At 46.3% G+C, this 16,400-nt stretch overlaps 2 protein-coding genes and 1 pseudogene across 3 annotated transcripts in view; 2 read left to right on the forward strand and 1 right to left on the reverse strand.

The window, feature by feature from the left end:
* The window catches only part of LOC144602098 (putative thiopurine S-methyltransferase), a 55,724-nt gene extending 48,496 nt beyond the window's left edge, over nt 1-7,228 (reverse strand). The window contains exon 1 of the mRNA XM_078414806.1: nt 7,167-7,228. The gene's annotated coding sequence lies outside the window, so the exon portion shown is untranslated. The remainder of the gene's footprint in view (nt 1-7,166) is intronic.
* Nucleotides 2,419-3,212, forward strand: LOC144608855 (small ribosomal subunit protein eS4-like; annotated as a pseudogene).
* A 1,206-nt stretch (nt 7,229-8,434) lies between the features above and the next one.
* kdm1b (lysine demethylase 1B) overlaps nt 8,435-16,400 on the forward strand; it is a 53,116-nt gene continuing 45,150 nt past the window's right edge. The window contains exon 1 of one of the 2 annotated variants that reach the window (XM_078414826.1): nt 8,435-8,503. In XM_078414826.1, the coding sequence (XP_078270952.1) occupies nt 8,485-8,503 (19 nt within the window). In that variant the 5' untranslated portion in view covers nt 8,435-8,484. Of the gene's footprint in view, nt 8,504-8,903; nt 9,014-16,400 lie in introns of those variants that run through there. The other variant, XM_078414817.1, reaches the window with a different exon arrangement.

Here is a 16,400-nt window from a genome sequence, read left to right on the forward strand (position 1 = left end):
AACATCTCCCTTTGTCCTGTGCAGCCCCGCCTGCTGCACGGGAGGAGCAACGGGTCCTCCCACCCCACACAGTCCATCAAACATCACACTTCCCCTTTCCAGTTTGAACGTCTCTATTCCTGAATGAGTCGCCTTGCAGGAGTACCATGATTGCAACGTGTCGATCGACGAAGGACCACAGGCAGATTGGCGGGGAGTTCTTCTGGTGGGACTTCGTCAAGCCAGGGGAGGGGCAGATCAGGCACTCCAATGTCCACACGATTCGGCACCGGGGTGTCCGACTGCTTGGTTCTGGTCAGGCTCTGCGCAGTCTTCACTGGAGGAACGCGGCTTCTTAATTGGTCATCATGCCATCGGCAATGTCCTTCTTGACCTTGGACGGTGTACATTTTGGTTCCAATGTGAGCCATGATCCTGCCAGTGCACCATTTGTTTCGCTTGGTCGTATAATTGTGATAATATACATAGTCGCCAATGTCGAATTTGGACTTGTTCGACTTCGTTGGCTGAGTGTGCATCGTGTTGGAGTTACGGGTCGGGTTCAAAACTGATAGGGGAGAGCGCACTTGACGTCCGAGCATCATCTCCGCTGGCGTTCAACCGGTAGTGCAGTTTGGAACAGTTCGATACTGCTGTAAGAAATTGCGCAATGCCAATTGTTTCGATTTCTTTTCAATTTCTACAGCGTGTTTCATGGCTTGCTTGAAAACGCCGACGAGCCGCTCCGCCTCACCATTTTAGGGTGGATGAAAAGGCGCTGATGTCAGATGCACGATTGAGTGATGTTTGCACCTGTCACTGAACATTTGCGAGGCAAATTGGTGTCCATTGTCGCGTAGGATTGTTACGGGCAATCCCCAAATGACAAACAAATCGTCGAGCGCAAAGTGGTTGTTTCAGTGGTTGGATATTTATTCATTTGGATAACATGTGGCCATTTCGAATGGGCGTCCATGACGACCAGCCACATGTCCTCCAGGAACAGTCCGGCAAAATCTATGTGGATTCGCTGCCATGGTTGGTCGGGGACGGGCCATGGGGAGGTCTTTTCCGGCGGATTCGGCACTGTTTCGGCACATAGTGTGCAGCCCTTGCAGTGGTCGGCTATATCGGCCTTGATATTCGGCCACCACACATGCACATGGGCGAGCGCCTTCATTCACACAATTCCAATGTGTGTCTTGTGCAACATTTTCAGAATTGGTGATCGCAGTTCCGTCGGAATGATCACTCGACAGTCGCGGAGCAGAATGCCATCCTTTGAGGAGATTTCCATTTGCGCATTTTGGAATGAGCGGAATTGCTTGTCCAGCTTGGGACTGTCCTGCCACCCCTGAGTGATAAAATGTCGTACCTTCGACAAAATGGGGTCTGTGCTCGTATAGTTGCCGACCGTCCTTGCGGAGACGGGGAAATCGGCGGTGACCCGCGTGTTGAGCAAGTTCACGTCCGTCTCAATTTCCATAATTGCCTCCTCTTTATCGAACGTCAGGTCAGGTCCAATCGGTAGACGAGACAGTGCATCGGCATGCTCCGCAGACTGTCGGTGAATGATGCGGTAATCATATCCCATCATGATCAGGGCCCAACGTTGTAGGCGCTGCAACGTCATGACAGGCAAACTTTTCTCCGGACTGAAAATAATCAGCAGTGGCTTGTGGTCGGTGATGAGCAGGAAATGTCGCCCACTCAAATATTGGTGGAATTTCCGGACACCAAACACGATCGCTAGTGCTTCTTTCTCCACTTGGCTGTAGTTTTTCTCGGGGGTCGTCAGCGTTTTGGATGCGAACGCGATTGGTTCTTCCTTGCCGTTCTGCCCCATTTGTGAGATTACAGCTCCAAGACCATACAGCGATGCATCGGCGGCCAGCGAGATCGCCTTCGATGGGTCATAATGGACCAAATGCGGCTTCTGGGCGAGCATCTCCTTCAACCTGGTGAATGCATGGTCACACTCTTTGGACCAGTGCCATTCGACGTCCTGTTTTCGCAGGTTCTTCAATGGTGCGCACAAAGTCGAAAGTGCCGGTATGAACTTGCCATAGTAGTTCACCTTGCCAATGAAGCTTTCAAGCTGCTTCACATTTTCGGGCGTCGGCAATTTCACAATGGCGTCTACTCTTTCTTCCGATGGCTTCAGACCACTTGCCGAGATCACATGTCCGAGATATGTGACCTGTTTTCGGAAGAATGCACACTTGTCCATGCACAACTTCATGCCATAATTGTTCAGTGCCGTGAGAACCTGTTTTAGGTTCTGCAGGTGTTCTTCCTCTGTCCGGCCGGTGACAATTATGTCATCCCTTCGACAAAATGGGGTCTGTGCTCGTATAGTTGGCGACCGTCCTTGCGGAGACGGGGAAATCGGCGATGACCCGCGTGTTGAGCAAGTTCACGTCCGTCTCAATTTCCATGATGGCCCGCGGCCCGAAGAAACACCTGAAGCGCCTGGCGGCTCCTCGCCACTGGATGCTGGATAAACTGACCGGTGTATTTGCTCCACGTCCATCGACTAGTCCCCACAAACTGCGGGAATGTCTTCCCCTCATCACGTTTCCACAGAAATCGACTGAAGTATGCCTTGACAGGGGATGAGGTGAAGAAAATCTGCATGCAGCAATTCATCAAGATTGATGGCAAAGTCCGCACAGATATCACTTATCGTGCTGGATTCATGGATGTCATCAGCATTGAGAAGACAAATGAGCATTTCCGTCAGATCTATGATACAAAAGGTTGTTTTGCTGTGCATAGAATCACTGCTGAGGAGGCAAAGTACAAACTGTGCAAAGTGAGGAGGATTCGAGTGGGCACTAAAGGAATCCCACACCTTGTTACACATGATGCGTGAACTATTCGCTATCCGGATCCTCTAATCAAGGTCAACGATACTGTGCAGATTGACCTGGATACTGGCAAGATCACAGACTTCATTAAGTTTGACACCGGCAACCTGTGTATGGTGATAGGAGGTGCTAACTTGGGTCGTATTGGAGTAATCACAAACCGGGAGAGGCATCCTGGGTCTTTTGATGTTGTTCACGTGAAGGATGCTAATGGAAATAGCTTTGCTACCAGGCTTTCCAACATTTTTGTTATTGGAAAGGGTAACAAGCCATGGGTTTCCCTGCCTCGTGGGAAGGGTATCCGTCTTACTAATTGCTGAAGAGAGGGACAAGAGGCTGGCTGCAAAACAGAGCAGCAGCTAAGTCAAGTCAAGTCAAGTCAAGTCAAATTTATTTGTCACATACACATACACGATGTGCAGTGAAATGAAAGTGGCAATGCCTGCGGGTTGTGCACAAAAAGAATTACAGTTACAGCATATAAATAAAGTTAATAAGTTACTATTAGTGTCGACAGAAATTTAGTCTCTGGGGTTATAAAAGTTGACAGTCCTGATGGCCTGTGGGAAGAGGCTCCGTCTCATCCTCTCCGTTTTCACAGCGTGACAGCGGAGGCGTTTGCCTGATCGTAGCATCTGGAACAGTCCGTTACTGGGGTGGCAGGGGTCCCTCATGATCTTGCTTGCTCTGGATCTGCACCTCCTGATGTATAGGTCCTGCAGGGGGACGAGTGTAGTTCCCATGGTGCGTTCTGCCGAACGCACTACTCTCTGCAGGGCCATCCTGTCCTGGGCAGAGCTGTTCCCAAACCAGACTGTAATGTTGCCGGACAGGATGCTCTCTACAGCCCCAGAGTAGAAGCAATGAAGGATCCTCAGAGACACTCTGAATTTCCTCAGTTGTCTAAGGTGGTAAAGGCGCTGCTTAGCCTTACCCACCAGTGCGGCAATGTGCGTTGCCCATGTCAGATCCTCTGCGATGCGGACTCCCAAGTATTTAAAACTGCTCACCCTATCCACAATAGACCCATTTATCTCCAGTGGCGTGTACGTCCTTGGATGTTTAGCCCTTCTGAAGTCCACAATCAGCTCCTTTGTTTTAGTGACATTCAAGAGGAGGCTATTGTCCTGACACCAGAGTGCCAGATCAGCCACCTCCTCCCGGTAGGCCTTCTCATCATTGTTGGAGATCCGGCCCACCACCACAGTGTCATCAGCAAACTTGATGATGGAGTTTGAGCTGAACCTGGCCCCACAGTCATGTGTGTACAGGGAGTACAGTAGGGGGCTAAGGACGCAGCCCTGGGGGGATCCTATGTTCAGGGTGAGGGAGCTAGATGTGTGTTCCCCCATCCTGACCACTTGGGGCCTGGCAGTGAGAAAGTCCAGGACCCAGGCACACAGAGGGGTGCTAAGCCCCAGTTCCAGCAGCTTCTCTGGGGACTGCTAAACATGTGAAATCAACAGTGGAGGTGACACAATGCAAAGAAATTAAAAAGAACCTTTATGTATAAAAAATTAAAAAAATTAATTGAAAAACAGGCTCTTATCAAGTCAAGTCAAGTCAATTTTATTTGTATAGCACATTTAAAAACAACCCACGTTGACCAAAGTGCTGTACATCTGATTAGGTTCCAATGGAAAAAAAAAAAGAAACATACAGTAGCACGCAAACAGTTCACAGCGCCTCCTCAATGAGCCTTAAACGCTAGGGAGTAGAAATAGGTTTTGAGCCTGGACTTAAAGGAGTCGATGGAGGGGGCAGTTCTGATGGGGAGAGGGATGCTGTTCCACAGTCTAGGAGCTGCAACCGCAAAAGCGCGGTCACCCCTGAGCTTAAGCCTAGACCGCGGGATAGTGAGTAGCCCCAAGTCGGCCGACCTGAGGGACCTGGAGTTAGAGAGGGGGGTTAGAAGATTTTTGATGTAGGGGGGGGAGTGTCCATTTAGGGCTTTATACGTGAATAGGAGGAGCTTGAAGTTGATTCTGTACCGTACAGGGAGCCAGTGGAGAGAGGCCAGAATCGGGGTGATGTGTCCCTTTTACGGGTACCCGTCAGGAGTCTCGCTGCGGCGTTTTGGACCAGTTGCAGGCGGGACAGGGAAGATTGGCTGATCCCAGTGTATAGGGAGTTGCAGTCGTCTAGGCGGGAGGAAATGAAAGCGTGAATGATTTTTTCTGTGTCGTCGAATTGGAGGAAAGGTTTGATTTTAGCTATGGCTCGAAGTTGGAAGAAGCTGGCTTTTACCACAGCGTTGACTTGCTTATCAAATTTTAATGCAGAGTCAAATATCATGCCGAGGTTTTTGACATGCGGTTTGACTAGGCAGGATAGACTTCCAAGACTGCCTGTGATCAATTTGATGGAGTCGGGGGGGCCGAATAGGATGACCTCAGACTTGCTCTCATTTAATTGGAGTAAGTTCTGTGCCATCCAACATTTTATGTCCTCAAGGCAGTGTAAGAGGCTGTTTAAATTTGACTGGTTGTTGGGTTTCAGGGGGAGGTAAAGCTGAGTGTCATCGGCATAGCAGTGGAAAGAAATGCCGTGCCTTTGAATGATTTGGCCAAGGGGGAGCATGTATTGGCCAAGGGGGAGCCAAGGGGGGTCTTTGGACACAATCCAAAATATTCCACTTCTGACACCACTTTTGTGTTCTTGTTCTATGCCTGTATGAAACTTTGCGAATCTTCAAGGTACAACAGAAGTCTTTATTACAGTAACTCAATGCTGGCAGCAAGACAACCAAAATGGCTGCAACCCTCGCAATCTGACTGCACACTCCACACTGTGTACAGCCAAGATAACTATGTACAAAACATCTCCCTTTGTCCTGTGCAGCGCCACCTGCTGCACGGGAGGAGCAACGGGTCCTCCCACCCCACACAGTCCATCAAACATCACAGATGGCCATGTTTGATATCCTCTGCGCTGCTAGTACCTCACCTTACGATTGAAAAATCTCAGTTAGAGCCCTGAAATGTTTTCCCTTGCTTCCTGTAATGGTCCAGGTTACATCCTAACTGGCCCTAGCAATTTATCCAACTTCAAGCTTCGTCAGTTATCGAGTACCCCTTTTTATCTATGGAAAACAGCACTGGACTTTTACCTGCCCGGGTCTGGCAACATCTCTGGAGATAAAGGAATAGGTGACGCTTCAGGTCGGCACCCTTCTTCGGACTGAGAGTCAGAGGAGAGAGAAACGAGAGATATAGACGGTGATGTAGAGATATAGACCAAATGAACGAAAGATATGCAAAAAAGTAACGATGATAAAGGAAACAGGCTATTGGTAGCTGTGGTCTGGGTGAAAACAAGTTACAGACAATGAGACTCAACAAGACTATATATCCATGGACTATCCCAGAGTGGAACATCCTTCCCGACACCACCAGATGCGCACCAACTTTGTCACTCTTCAAGTCACAACTCGACAGCTTGGACATGGATCATCTCACTAAACTTGCCCACATAAAAATCTAAATGACCTTTTTTGCAACCGGTATCCACGCGAGCGAAACCTGCAGGAGATACCCCAGCTATTGGCGGTTGTGCAGCAGCAAACAGAAACAGAAAGACGGCTTTGAAGCTGGTACGACTTGGATGGGGGAGGGATGGAGTGAGGGGTTACTTGAAGTTAGATAAATCAATATCATACCGCTGGGTTGTAAGCTGTCCAAGCGAAATATGAGGTGCTGTTCCTCCAATTTGCGTTTGGCCTCACTCGGACAGTGGAGGAGGCCCAGGACAGAAAAGTAAGTGTGGGAATTAAAGTGTCTGGCAACCGGGAGATCTAGATCGGAGTGAGGGGAGGTGTTCAGCGAAACGATCGCCCGGTATAACAATAGACAATAGGTGCAGGAGGAGGCCATTCGGCCCTTCAAGCCAGCACCGCCATTCAATGTGATCATGGCTGATCATTCTCAATCAGTACCCCGTTCCCCCTGACTCCGCTATCTTTAAGAGCTCTATCCAACTCTCTCTTGAATGCTTTCAGAGAATTGGCCTCCACTGCCTTCTGAGGCAGAGAATTCCACAGATTCACAACTCTCTGACTGAAAAAGTTTTTCCTCATCTCAGTTCTAAATGGCCTACCCCTTATTCTTAAACTGGGGAGTCCAGAGCCCCTGGTTCTGGACTCCCCCAACATTGGGAACATGTTTCCTGCCTCTAACGTGTTCAACCCCTTAATAATCTTATATGTTTCAATAAGATCCCCTCTCATCCTTCTAAATTCCAGTGTATACAAACCAAGTCGCTGTATAACGTTTTGTCTCGCCGGTGTGTCAGAGTCGGAGGGCGATCGGACACACTTACTGAATTCGCCCCTGCTGCTGTTGTTGTTGTTGATGTTGTTGTTGTTGATGATGATGATGGCAGCGGCGGCGGGCGCGCGGGTTCTTCGAATCACGGCCGTTGAAGGGCCGGCAGCGCGCGCGTAGGATGTGCGGGAGGAGGGGCTTGTGGGGGAGGCGGGGCGCGTGTGGGCGACGTTGGTTGGAAGGCGCGCGCGGGGGGAGGGGGGCGTGGTATGGGGAGGGGCTTGTGACGCGTGCGGGGGCGGGACGTGTTGGGGGGAGGGGGTCAGGGCCGTTTCTCGCGCGTTACCTCGGCTCGGCTCCGGGTTGGGGGGGGGTGTGCGCCCGCGCGCGTTCAGGGCGAGCGAGCCCCTCCCACGAGCGGAGGGGGTTGCGAGCGAGCGCGCGTCCACCCGCGCCCTGACCCCTCGGTGAGCGCGCCCGAGTTGCGTCGTGCGGGTCAAGATGCCGGAGGGAGGGAGGAAGGAAGGCGTGCGCGCGTCCGCCCGCGCGGGTGAGGGGGAGGAGGGGAGCGTGCGCGCGTCCGCCCACGAGGGGGAGGAGCGGAGCGTGCGCGCGCCCGCCCGGGTGAGGGGGAGGAGCGGAGCGTGCGCGCGCCCGCCCGCGCGGGTGAGGGGGAGGAGAGTGGAGGGGATTAAAATCAATTAGGATAGAGGAGGGGCGGTGCTGAGGTGAGAGGAGCGGTGATCAGCGCAGGGAGGGTGGGACAGAGAGAGAGAAACAGCGAAGAGAAGGTGCAGGGGAGAGGAGGAGGAACAGAAAGGGAGGGGAGGAGATAAAGAGAGTTAGAGAGAGAGGGGGAAGGTTAAGAGAGGAGGGGGGGGAGAGAGAGGAAGGTTAAGTCTAAGTCTGGAGAGGAGGAGGGACAGAAAGGGAGAGGAGGGACAGAAAGGGGGGGAGGAAGGAGAGAGAAGAAAGGAAGGTAGGTTAAAAGAGGAGGAGGGACGAAAAGGGAGGGGTGGAAGGAGAGAGAGAGAGAGAAGGTTAAGTCTAAGACTAAGTCTAGAGAGGAGGAGGGACAGAAAGGGAGGGGAGGAAGGAGAGAGAAGAAAGGGAGGTAGGTTAAGAGAGGAGGAGGGACAGAAGGGGAGGGAGAGAGAGGGGGGAAGGTTAAGGTTAAGAGAGGAGGGTTAAGAAGAGGAGGGAGAGAGGTGAAGAGGGACAGAGGAGGGAGAGAGGAGGAGTGAGAAGAGAGGAGAGGGAGTGAGAGGGAGGGAGTGAGAGAGAGAGAGAGGAGGTACGGAGGAGGAACCAGAGAGAGGGAGGAGGAGGAGGAGGAGGTGGAGGAGGAAGGATCGGCTGGCAGCTGCGCCACCATGTATTATTCGGACACAGGTAAAGTGCTGGTGCCGCTTTGTTTTCGTCCATTTCTTTAGAGTGATTATAAAAAATTTATAAAAAGATTTTAAAGGCAAAATTTTAAAAAGAAAGATCTATTTTCATCCGCCGCCCCTCACGCCAGCAATCACTCTGCTGGGCCGGGTCGGCCTCTCCTCTCCTCCCCGGGCGGGGGCTGTCGTTCACACTCTCTCCCCTCCCCATCCCATCCCCTCTCGGCCACGCACCGTGTGCGAGGTGGGATTAGAGGACATCAAAGATCTCCAGACACCGGCCTTGAACTCAGGCACCGAGCCGAAGAGACCCCGGGCTCGCCTAGACAGACTGAGCAGGATTAAAACCACATCACTGTGTTGTCGGCAACAACAAGGCAAGGTCAATGTTAACGAGAAGTGGAAATTGACGCCTGTTCTTGACATTGACCAGCCATCGCAGTCTCCTTGTTTCGAATCAGCATTTCAATGGAGATTTTTTCCCCACTCCCTCCCCATTTGCTTACTTCAGAAGGTATTTTCTCCAGGTGGCACTTTTAATGTAATCTGATCTTTGTTTTGTCATTGTTGGGTGCAATGTTTACCGGCACAATGCACACAAACTATTTTGGTAGTGACAGATGCAACGACGGAACAAACAGAAGATAACCCTTTATCAGTGATTGTCATTAATAATAATCGGTAGGGAGTTGCAGTTTAAACTATTGATTAATTTGAATGTAATAGCCTCCCCTCCTCCCCATTTAATGAGTTGTATTTTTAAAGGCTTGTAGGAAATGTTACATTGTTTAAACGTCAGAAAGTTTACTGTCTGTCGTTATTGTTCAGTTAACTGTTTTCCTTCATGTAGACTAAGCAGTTTATGATAGAGATCGTGAGAAAGTAATTAACATTTTTGTATTTTAATGTGCTGCCAATGTTTAGCATTTTTGGTGAAACTAGATACTTCAATTATCCTGACAATTGTCTATAATAGAATAACTACATTTTAATTTGTATCCCTTTTGTAGCAAATATGATTTGTTGGCAGGATGTGATGTACGTTACTGCATTGAATATCAATGTTTGTGAAAATGGTAATATAAATTGTTGTTCCAGACATTCCAATGAGCAGCTTTATTTAGTAATTATGATGTGGGATTCCTTGAGTGAAGCAGAAGGAAAGGAAATTCTGACAAATTCTGCCATCTAAATACCTATACTCAAATAGTGTGATTTTTTTTGCAGTAGGAATAATTGCTTCACCATGAGGTCTCTGCATAACAATGAGATAAATTGGACAGAAACTTGCAACAACATTCTTTTGTTTAAAAATAAGGAAGTTGCAGTCTGATATACATAGAAACAGAAAAAAGGTGCAGGAGTAGGCCATTCGGCCCTTCGAGCCAGCATCGCCACTCAATATAAGCATGACTGATCATCCAAAATCAGGACCCCGTTCTGGCTATTTCCCCATATACCCTTGCTTCCCTTTGCCCTAAGAGCTAAATCTAACTCTCTCTTGAACACATCCAGTGAATAGGCCTCCGCTGCCTTCTGTGGCAGGACATTCCACAGATTCACAACTCTGGGTGAAAAAGTTTTTCCTCATCTCAGTTCTAAACGGTCTACCCCTTATTCTTAAACTGTGGCTCCTGGTTCTGGACTCCCCCAACATCGGGACCATTTTTCCTGCATCTACCCTGTCCAATCCTCTCAGAATTATATATGTTTCTATAAGATCCCCTCTCATCCTAAATTCCAGCGAATACTAGCCCAGTCTTTAACCCATTCTTTCATCATTCGTCAGTCCCGCCATCCCGGGAATTAACGTGATGAACCTACGCTGCACTCCCTCAATAGCAATAATGTCCTTCCTCAAATTTGGAGCCCAAAATTGCATACAATACTCCGGGTGCGGTCTCACCAGGGACCCATACAACTGCAGTAGGACCTTCTTGCTCCTAAACTCAAATCCTCTCGCAATGAAGGCCAACATGCCATTAGCTTTCTTCACTGCCTGCTGTACCTGCATGTTTACTTTCAATGACTAAAGTACAAGCACACCCAGGTCTCGTTGCACCGCCCCTTCTCCTAATCTGACACCATTCAGATGATGATCTGCCTTCCTGTTCTTGCCACCAAAGTGGGGAACCTCACATTTATCCACATTATACTGCATCTGCCATGTCTCTGCCCACTCGCACAACCTATCCAAGTCACCTTGCAGCCACATAGCATCCTCCTCACAGCTCACACTGCCACCCAGCTTTGTGTCATCCGCAAACTTAGAGATGCTACATTAAATTCCCTCCTCTAAATCATTAATATATATTGTAAACAACTGGGGTCCCAGCACCGAGCCTTGCGGCACCCCACTAGTCACTGCCTGCTATTCTGAAAAGGACCCGTTAATTCCTACTCTTTGCTTCCTGTCTGCCAACCAGTTCTCTATCCATGTCAATACCCTACCCCTAATACCATGTGCTGTAAATTTGCACACTAATCACTTGGGTGGGACCTTGTCAAAGGATTTTTGAAAGTCCTGATACACCACATCCACTGGCCCTCCCATATTAATTCTACTTGTTACTGCCTCAAAAAAATCCAAAAGATTAGTCAAGCATGATTTCCCCTTCATAAATCCATGCTGACTTTGACCGATTCATTCACTGCTTTCCAATCCAAGAAAATACACTATCCTTCCAGTGATCTTTATACTTTTGCTGAGGAATATTGCAGTCAAGTGAGTGAAGACAGAAAGTTGCATCATAGTTGCTCATGATATGCTGTTTGTATGTCCGTATTCATGATCCTTTCAAAAATAATCTTATTTTCAAATTCCTATAGTCCTTATCCATCTATTAATATCTACATTATTACGTATTTAGTCTCTTGGCAATCCTCAATTTTTTATTTTTTTTCACCGTTGGCAGTTGCAGCATCAGCAGACATGGAATTCTGTCACTCAACCTCTCCAGGGTGCTATCTCCATTTTGTCCTTTAAAGACATGATCAACATTTTGCAGTTAAAAAATAAAAGGTTTAATCAATCTCCATTAATGAGTCTTTGGGCAATAAATATTATGCTTGCATTTACAGAGCCCCTATATTATATACAATATAATACAATACAATATATCTTTATTGTCATTGTACCTAGGGGTACAACGAGATTGGGAATGCGCCTCCCATACGATGCAATAATTTAAGTAATTTAGACAACAGCAACTCAACAAAACAATTGTAACAGTTTTAGTTTTAGACAGGGTAAAGTGCAAGTTGATCTATGCGTTGTGACCATCCGGCTCAGCAGGACCGGTTCATAGCAGCTATGGCCCTGGGGATGAAGCTGTTCCTGAGTCTGGAGGTGCGGGCGTAGAAGGCCTTGTATCGTCTGCCCGATGGAAGGAATTCGAACAGACTGTTGCAGGGGTGTGAGGAGTCTTTGTGGATGCTGGTGGCTTTTCTGAGGCATCGTGTGTTGTAGATGCCCTCTAAGTCTGGTAGCTGTGTTCCGATGGCCCTCCGAGCTCTATGGACTACCCGCTGTAGAGCTTTCCTTTCTGCCTCCGTGCAGCTGAGGTACCACACAGGGATGCCATGCGTTAGGATGCTCTCTATGGTGCAGCGGTAGAATAATATTTATTGCCCAAGTAGCCATTTGACACTGAAATTCTACATTTTCTTATTTTGCTTACTGTAGATGATTCATGTTTTAAACATCTTGATTCATACTTCCTGCCTTAAACTGCTTGTTTCATCCATGGATTCTTCAATCTGATTGAAGGGATGCACATTTTATTACATCATTGATTTTCTTTGGGCACTATGCAGAAAAAGGATGAAGAGTAAAGTTAAATTGCCTCTCAAAAGCCATCGTAAGTTTGATTATGATGGATGGCAAGTGCCATTCCTTTTCCACTTGTCACAACATTGAGGCGGCATTTGTAAAAGTCTCATGAGAGATCAATTTCTCACATTTAACTTGATTCCACATCCTTTCTGCAATGGCACCAACCTGATTTGCGTTAAGTGCATTAGCTGAACTTGTTTAAATGAATGAATAATTTCCTTTTAAGATTTAAGTAACAACATACCCTGAGTGAGAAGATAGTATAGAGATATATTCTTTAGCTAAGTCTATCTTACGCTGAAATTACATGGTGGGTTATTTTTGGATCACTGGTGAAGCATTAGCTCTTGTCTTTGTCAGTGGAGAAGGCTGCCGAAATAGTGAATGCCAATGTGTACTTCTCTATCTTTGCTTGGTTCTTTTCAGATATTGAGTCAGAAGGGATTCCTGGCACCCATTAATCTGATATCATCAATCTGGTTGGACATCTCACATGACTGCAAGCATTTCTAATTATTTAGGAACAAACTGTAGATCCTGGTTTAAATCGAAGGTAGACGCAAAATGCTGGAGTAATTCAGCGGACAGGCAGTATTCTCTCCAGAGATGCTGCCTGCCCCGTGAGTTACCCCAGCATTTTGTGTCTACCTCGCATTTTTAATTAGCTCTTTATGCATTCAAGTGTAAAATAAAGATGGAAACTTGGCAATAATTAAGATAACCTGCAAAACCATAAATTTAAAATGTATCCATTATATTGGAATATATGAGAACCATAATATTTATATCATATCATATCATATCATATATATACAGCCGGAAACAGGCCTTTTCGGCCCTCCAAGTCCGTGCCGCCCAGCAATCCCCGTACATTAACACTATCCTACACCCACTAGGGACAATTTTTACTTTTACCCAGCCAATTAACCTACATACCAGTACGTCTTTGGAGTGTGGGAGGAAACCGAAGATCTCGGAGAAAACCCACGCAGGTCACGGGGAGAACGTACAAACTCCTTACAGTGCAGCACCCGTAGTCAGGATCGAACCTGAGTGTCCGGCGCTGCATTCGCTGTAAAGCAGCAACTCTACCGCTGCGCTACCGTGCCGCCCATATTGCCCGTATACTTGCATATTTTTAGGGTAACCAGGGAAATATGCTCACTAAATCAGGTTTGGTGCATCGCTGGTGATATATTTCAATCACATGCCAACTGACAATGTCCAACTGTTTCAGCTTGATTACACCAGAGAGAAGACTGATAAAAAGCATTGCTTTTGAGGGAGGATTGAATCACTAACTGCAGCTTCAAGATATACATTTTAAAATTGTGCATGCACATAAGTCCTTAAAGTCGTTTCACTTTCATGACGTAATGAGAAATTTGGTATCACAACCACAAAATCTATGAAGTAAATAAGACTTCTGTTTGTCAGTTTAAAGAATTAGTCTACAATTTGTAAGTTTTTTATTATAACTAAAATAACCTGCAGACAACAATTTTAGCTCCTTAGAAGTGGATTATTTTTAACATATTGATGTATAGTTTAGTTTATAGATTGAGCGGGGAAACAGGCCCTTCGGCCCACCGAGTCCACACCGACCAGCAATCCCCGCACACTAACATGCCCTACGCAAACTCGGGACAACTTACAATTTTACCAAGCCAATTAGCCTACAGCCCTGTATGTCTTTGGAGTGTGGGAGGAAACTTGAGCTCCTGGAGAAAACCCACACAGGTCACGGGGAGAACGTACAAACTCCGGACAGACTGCACCCGTAGTCAGAATTGAACCCGGGTCTCTGGCACTGCAAGGCAGCAACTCTACCGCTGCGCCCCCATGTCAATAGATTTTAGATTGAAATTCAATCTCAGTTGATGCATACATATGTAACATAGTAGCAGCGCACTGGGCTATGCTTACAACACTGGGCTATGCTTATAACACTTGGTTCAGTTGTGTCCTATGGAATCAAATTTCAGAAATGAAATGCAATGCGCATCCACTGTTTTCTAAGCTTCATTTGTGTGAGCAGCTGAGGATGAATTTCTAAACTTTAAAAAAAGTGAAATTGCAGTCCCAGTGCCCAAGCCCAGACTTACTTTGTCCAAATTCAGCAGGTCAATCTCCTTGACTGACTTGTTCTGGACACCATAAATGGGGACTGAATGACAGCAGTGCTTCCCGCATTAAAGTGAGAAAGTTCCACCCATGAAATGCCCTTAAAGACTTTGACAGCTGATTTGATTCATATTTACTGATCATTCAAATATTATTGATTTGCCATAATCTGCATTTATCTCTCAATCTGCTGACATGGTTGTAAACACAAGGAACTGCAGATGCTGGTTTGCAGAAAAATGCTGGAGTAACTCAGCGAGTCAGGCAGCATCTCTGGAGAACATGGTGTTGTTTCGGGTTGGGTCTGGAAAACGGTCCGAACCCAAAACGTCATCTATTTATGTTCTCCTGCTGACCCACTGAGTTACTCCAACATTTTGTGTCTGTTGCTGATATGAATATAGGTTTGAGCATAGAAAATAATAGCCAAGCTGTACTGAATTAACATAAATTGAAATCTATTTACTTTGTGATGATACAATTTTAAGATGTTGGAGCATTAATGCACTAAAAGGTAGATGTACAAATCCTAACTCCTTTTGCAATGTTTAGTTTTTTAACAGCAAGATACTCATTGGAAGCTTTGAGTCGAGTAGTTTTAAACTATGAAAAAGTTTCATAGCTCAACTGTTTTCTAAAATTGTCTGCAATCCCCAGGTTTTGTAAGGGTCTTTACTGACAACTGTCTGTAATCTGATTTCAGAGATTGCCTTGTCAGTTTCCAAAACAGCTCCATTAAGTAGCACAATATAAAAAGGCTGGAGGAACTCAATGGGCCAGGCATCATCTTTGGAAGGCAAAACACAAAGTGCTGGACGAATTCAGGAGGTTATGCGGTTGCTGCCTGACTGCTGAGACCTCCAGGCACTTTGTGTTTTGTTTAAGATTTTGCAATTCCTTGTGTCAGCATCTGTGGAGGAAATGGACAGATGACATTTCCGGTCAGGAAGAATGCTCATTCTAAAGATGGGTCCAATCGTGAAATGTCTGTCCCTACCTTCCCTCCACAGTTGGTGCCTAACCCGCTGAGTTTCACCAGCCCTTTTTTTGTGCACAAGATTCCAGAGTAAGCAGTTTCTTGTGAGCTGGCCGGTTTTCGTTTTAAAGACAACTTATCTGTTTGACAACTGTGGGGAGGTTACATGTAAATAGTTTTTAAATACTGATTACCTGCATAATTAACGAGCTGCTGCCCTATTCCATAACCCATGAAGATGTTTGTGTTTCTGTAACTAACTTTCCTATCTTGAAGACTTTAAAAAAAAATCAGATATTATTAAATTTCCACAAGTTGGATCTTCTGTGTGTGCTTGGGTGAGATCCAGCTGATTTTTATATCATGGCTGACAGCAGTTATTGCACTGGGCAATGAACAGAGGGGAGGTGATTAAAGGAAGAAGGGGTAGAACTTTCAACAGTATGTTGCCATGGAATTTTTACATAAAGTTCAAGATAATTACCATGCTTGTCTCATTGTTTTGACTTTGCTGTTAAAAATATCCTTTGCATGTGGGGCAATTAAATTATTTATGCATACAACCACTTTTTATTATTTAGATTATGTGTGTTTCGTGATTGAGCACGGTTCAATCCTTTTTGGAAGGTGTTTCTGATTTTAAATAATGAAATATTTAAACATAATTATATATTTTGTGGTGATGCCTGCTCGTTGATGTATACTTTTTAAAGACATAAAAGCATGTAATTTACAATATTTTAAAACTGGTGACTAGCTTCACTGGACAGTTTTTGGTGGGAACAAACAGGCACAAAGTTCTATTGCACGTGATAAAAGCTTTTCATTGTACCTTGATACACGTGACAATGATAAACGAAACTAAATGCTTTGCTTTATATATTATCTTTGTTAGCATAATTAACCAACAAACGTTATCCTTTCTTAGCTGGTGAGGGTTGTAAATTTAATTCAGTGAGACAATTG

The sequence above is a fragment of the Rhinoraja longicauda genome, chromosome 2 (genome assembly GCF_053455715.1).
Source record: "Rhinoraja longicauda isolate Sanriku21f chromosome 2, sRhiLon1.1, whole genome shotgun sequence".
In the NCBI taxonomy this organism is placed as follows: domain Eukaryota; kingdom Metazoa; phylum Chordata; class Chondrichthyes; order Rajiformes; family Arhynchobatidae; genus Rhinoraja; species Rhinoraja longicauda.